General features: G+C 48.9%; 1 protein-coding gene across 1 annotated transcript in view; it reads left to right on the plus strand.

Moving 5' to 3' along the window:
- The window catches only part of SLC9A5 (solute carrier family 9, subfamily A (NHE5, cation proton antiporter 5), member 5), a 23791-nt gene extending 18627 nt beyond the window's left edge, over positions 1 to 5164 (plus strand). The window contains exon 16 of the mRNA XM_011996681.1: positions 3734 to 5164. Within this exon, the coding sequence (XP_011852071.1) occupies positions 3734 to 4206 (473 nt within the window). The 3' untranslated portion in view covers positions 4207 to 5164. The remainder of the gene's footprint in view (positions 1 to 3733) is intronic.
- The last annotated feature ends 525 nt before the right edge of the window (positions 5165 to 5689 follow it).

Below are 5689 nucleotides of genomic sequence, written 5' to 3' on the forward strand. Positions count from 1 at the left end.
TCGCCTGCCTTGGCCTCCCAAAGTGCTGGGATTATAGGCATAAGCCACCATGCTTGGCACCCAGCTGATTTTTTAAGATTTTTTGTAGAGATGAGGTTTCACTGTGTTGCCCAGGCTGGTCTCAAACTCCTGGCAATCTTCCCTCCTTGGCCTCCCAAAATGCTGGGATTACAGGTATGAGCCACCATGCCCACCCATATCCTTTCAAGGCCATGCTGCTTCCCTTTATAGTCTAGTGAGGAACAGGAGGTGGTGAGCAAACCATGGGCTCTGTTGAGACCCATGCCCTCAAGTAGAGCCCCAGGTGAAGGTGGCAGCCTGATCTGGGAGAGGAACCTAAATTCGTCAAAATGGAGTTATTGTGGACAAAAATACAGTATATAAGCATGTTTATGTACGTATAGAGACCTAATTCACTCATAATGTTAGTATCACTGATGGTTGGCACCCTCAAGTGTCTTTAAAATTTATTATAGAAAATTTCAAAATATACAATCTTAGAACTATAAAATAAACTCCCATCTATCCGTTACCCAGCTTCAACAATTACCTACTCATAGCCAATCTTATTTCACCTAAGCCTCACCTATGCTCCTCCCTTAACTATGCCTTTGATGCAAGTCTCAAATATCGTATCACTTTATCAATAAATACTTCAGTACGTATCTCTAAAAGATAAGGATTCTTTTTTTTTTTCTTTTGAGACGGTCTCTCTCTGTCACCCAGGCTGGAGTGCAGTGGTGCGATCAAAGCTCACTGCAGCCTTGAATGCCCCGGCTTAAGCAGTCCTTTTGCCTCGGCCTCCTGAGGAGCTGGGACTACAGGCACACACCATCATGCTCAGCTATGTTTTTGTTTTTTTTTTTTTCTGGTAGTGATGAGGTCTTGTTATGTTGCCCAGGCTAGTCTTAAACTCCTGAGCTCAAGTATCTTTACTTCTCAGACTCCTAAAGTGATGAGATGAAAGATGTGAACTACCATACCTAGCCAGATAAGGATTTTTTTTTTTTTTGAGTTAGGATCTCTCTTTGACACCAGGCGAGAGTGCAGTGGCTAGATCATGACTCACTGCATCCTCAACCTCTTGGGCTCAAGCCACTCCACTCGGCCTCAGATAAGGATTCTTGATGTGTGCCTATAGTCAACTGAGCCCAGGAGGCTGAGGCTGCAGTGAGCTATGATCACGCCACTACACTACATCCCGGGCAACAGAACAAGACTCTGTCTCTTGGGGGACAAAAAAAAGAAAGGATTATTTAAAAAATATATAACCACAATGCTTTTACCATATCTAAAATCTGTCATCAAATATCATTGTTTGAATTTCCCTGGTTGTCTATATATATATATATATATATATTCACAGTAGGCTTGTTCAATGTCCCTTTTAACCTACAGCAGTGATTCTCAAGGGGGATGGTGGTGGAGTGATTTTGCTCCCCCAGGGGACATTTGGCAACGCCCAGAGACATTTTTGGTTGTCACAACTGGGGAGGATGGCCTTGGATTGAGGGGTAGAGGCGAGGGATGCTGCTAAACATCCTACAATGCACAGGATAACCCCCCACAGCAAAGGAGTAGCTGTCCCAAAATGTCAAGTATCAAGTTTGATGAACCTGATCCATAGGTTCCCCCAAACCCCCTCCTTTTTTTTCTTCACAATGTATTTACTGAAGAAACCTGCTTATTTGTCCTACAGTCTTTCTCTGTCTGGATTTTGTTGATTGCATCCCCAAAGTGTCATTTAATATGTTTCTCTGTCCTTTAAATTTCCTTTAAACCAGTAAATCCACAGGCAGAGGCTCACACCTATAATCTCAGCACTTTGGGAGGCCAAGGTGTGCTGATCACCTGAGGTCAGGAGTTCGAGACCAGCCTGGCCAACATGGTGAAAACCTGTTTCTATTAAAAATAAAAATAAATAAAAATAATAAAATAATAAAATAATTAGCCAGGCATGGTGGCAGGCGCCTGTAATCCCAGCTACTCTGGAGGCTGAGGCGGGAGAATAGCTTGAACCTTGGAGGTGGAGACTGTAGTGAGCTGAGATCGTGCCACTACACTCTAGCTTAGGTGACAGAGCAAGACTCCATCTCAAACAAACAAAAAAACTTCGCCTCATCAATTATTTGGTTACTTTGAGGTACAGTTCACCCAGTAAATGCTTGATTCTTTCATTTGTCAGTTTTCAGACCAAAGAGTTCATTCCCTAGCAGCCTCTAAAGGTGAATACCAAAAGTTTTTTTGTTTTACACTTTTTGTTGTTGTTATTACATTTTAATATGCCAGATCTTTCAAGAGATACCATTTTACTTTTAATCATACCATCAATACATTTCACACATGTATTCAAGGAAGAAGCTTACTGGGCTGCTCAGGACTTTATCAATGAACAGATACAGGCTGTGCTTTACTTTGGAGAGCTGGGGTGGTTGGTGGCCACAGGGATTCTTTCCAGGTTTGTTCCTGCAGAACCTCAGGCTTCCTGTAATTCAGCCCCACCCCTGCAGTTCTGGGATTCTTAACTCAAGTCCCCTATACCTCGTCATCCCCTTTGCGGCAAAGCTCTGGCCTCCTGTTAGGTTTGCATGAGCTCACACTCCTGGGCTTTGTCCTACCAAAGGGCTGTGGTGGGTACTCAGGCAGGACGCCTAGCAGAAAAACCTTTGGCCTGCAACCTCCAGGTGTTTCTTTCCCTCCCTGGTCGCTGGCATTTCTCCCTCCCTGGTTGGCTGGGATGGGGCTTGGCAGGAGGCTGTTTCAGAGACCGGTGCTACAGTAGGGTGAGGGGACTGGAGATGGGGCTTCCTTCATGCCTGGCTCCTGCTTTCACTATCTTCTTCTTATTTTTTATTTTCATTTATTTATTTATTTATTTATTTATAATTTTTTTTTTTTTAGATGGAGTCTTGCTCTGTTGCCCAGGCTGGAGTGCAGTGGCGCAATCTCGGCTCACTGCAACCTCTACCTCCTGGGTTCACGCCATTCTCCTGCCTCAGCCTCCCAAGTAGCTGGGACTAGAGGCGCTTGCCACCGTGCTTGGCTAATTTTTTATATTTTTAGTAGAGATGGGGTTTCGCTGTGTTAGCCATGATGGTCTCGATCTCCTGACCTTGTGATCCACTCGCCTCGGACTCCCAAAGTGCTGGGATTACAGGCGTGAGCCACCACACCTGGCCATTTATTTATTTTTTAGATAGAGTCTCACTCTTTTACCCAGGCTGGAGTGCAGTGGCGAGATTGTAGCTCACTGCAACCTCTGCCTCCTGGGTTCAAGCGATTCTCTTGCCTCAGCCTCCCGAGTATCTGGGATTACAGGCATGCGCCACTACGCCCGGCTAATTTTTGTATTTTTACTAGAGATGGGTTTTCATCATGTTGGCCAGGCTGGTCACTAACTCCTGAGCTCAGGTGATCCACCACTTTGGCCTTCCGAAGTGTTGGGATTACAGGCGTGAGCCATGGCGCTCGGCCAACTTTCCTTATTTTCATTTGTTCGATGAAAATAATGTTTGATTTCTTGAGCAACTACTGTGTGCCCGGCCTGTGCTAGGTGTTGCGGACACAGTGGAGAGTAAAACAGGCTGTGGTACTTCCCCTCAGCAAGACATTCATCAGATAATTGCACAAATGGACGGCAGATGGAAACTGTGGCATGAATTTATGAGAATGTGCTTATACTTGAGGTTTCCACTGTATTGGTAATGAGTTCATGTGTACTCTCTGTCCTCAGGAAACCTTGAGGTGTGCCCAAGCCCACGAATCATTCCCCCCTCCCCTACCTGTGCAGAGAAGGAGCTCCCCTGGAAGAGTGGGCAGGGGGACCTGGCAGTGTACGTGTCCTCGGAAACCACCAAGATTGTGCCTGTGGACATGCAGACCGGTTGGAACCAGAGCATCTCATCCCTGGAGAGCCTAGCATCCCCTCCCTGTAACCAGGCCCCAATTCTGACCTGCCTGCCTCCCCATCCACGGGGCGCTGAGGAGCCCCAGGCCCCTCTCCACCTGCCTTCTGATCCACGCCCTAGCTTTGCCTTCCCCCCGAGCCTGGCCAAGGCTGGCCGCTCCCGCAGTGAGAGCAGCGCCGACCTCCCCCAGCAGCAAGAGCTGCAGCCCCTCATGGGCCACAAGGACCACACCCATCTCAGCCCAGGCACCACTACCTCCCACTGGTGCATCCAGTTCAACAGAGGCAGCCGGCTGTAGCCCAGGGTCTCAGGGAGGAGCAGAAGGTGGAATCCCTGCAGGAAATGCTCCCTGGGCAACGGGTAGAGCCCTTGCAACTTGACATGGGGCCAGAGGGGCCTGGGTTGAAGTAGTAATTGGGCTTCCTTGGGGCTGGTCAGAGGGGTCACCTGAGCTGGTCTTCACAGGGGCCTTTCTCACCACCTCCCTGCTCCTAACCCCTGCCACTTTCTGTTTCAGTAAGGCCTCTACTGTGGCTCAGGACCCAGTCCAGGCCTTCTACGGGCTAGGCCCAGAGACTTGGGTTGCTGCTCTCCCTTCCCTAGTGGGTTTTTCCAGGGACTCTATAGGCAGCTCCTGCTCCCAAAGCAAGGGCATCATTCCTATTCTTCAGTGGATGCCAGCCTTCCCTGCCCCTACTCCCTCCCCAGCACTGGGTCAGTGGTGTCCTGGCAGTGAGGCTCCGTGAGAGGAACCGGGGTGGGAGGTGGGGCAGGCCTCACCCTCGGGCTTTGCTGCCCTGTTGGGTCAGCTACCCATAGTCCATTTTTTAAGGGCGGTGGGAACTTCTGTCTCCACATCCTGCTTTAGTCCCTTCCCTTTGCTGCCAGGTATTGGGGTAATAGTTCCTCCTTTTCCAAGACCAAGGCCAGGAGGCTGGGTCAGGCTTCAGTTCAGGCCTGTTGCTTAACTGGGGTCACCCTGGGATCTGCTGCTCTGGTCTAAGTCTGGACCTTTCTGATCCTTGGGTCTGGGTTTTTTGAGGAGGGGACATAGTGGCCTCTGGGCTGCAATGTCACTACCTGAACATTCCCTAAACAGAGAAGGAACCCAGCATCTCAGGGCCACTGCTCCACTGCTCTGGGGGCTGGGATGCCTGGCTAAGCAGGGGCTGACAGCAGGTGACTTTCCAAGGGTCAGCACCTGCCTTGTGTTTTGTACCTTGAACCTAAGATACATTAAACATCTCTCAGATGGATGGGTGTCTTGTGTCCATGTGTCAGAGCGTTCTTAGGGTGGGGGGCAACAACAGGGGCATCTGGTGAAGGAGGTGAGAACCCAACTGCCTGCCCCAGGGATTGAGAATGGAGGGGAATCCTAAGCAGAACTGTTCATCCTTCTGGTCCCATCATGTGTTCCCCAATACTTTCCCAATATTGTCCCCTTAGCAGGGGTCCTGCCATGGTGGTCGAGGGGATCACTGTTTTGGCATGGAGTTACAGAACTAGAAGTCTACAAAATGAGAAAGGCTAGCAGGGAAAGACCCCAGAGGTCAGGTGCTAAGCTGCCCTGATGCAGCACCCCACATACCTAGGACCAGATGAGCATTTCTTGAAAACCTGGATGCAGGTACAGGACACGTGAACACAGGTGGCCTTTTGCACATAACAGATGGGAAGGCAATCTCAAGGGCTCACGGGATTTGGTTACCCCGAGTGTTTATTTTTTATTTTTGGAAACAGGATTTTGTTCCATCACCCAGTCTGGAGTGCAGTGTCACAAT

Source organism: Mandrillus leucophaeus, unplaced genomic scaffold, assembly GCF_000951045.1.
Source record: "Mandrillus leucophaeus isolate KB7577 unplaced genomic scaffold, Mleu.le_1.0 Scaffold522, whole genome shotgun sequence".
Classification (NCBI taxonomy): domain Eukaryota; kingdom Metazoa; phylum Chordata; class Mammalia; order Primates; family Cercopithecidae; genus Mandrillus; species Mandrillus leucophaeus.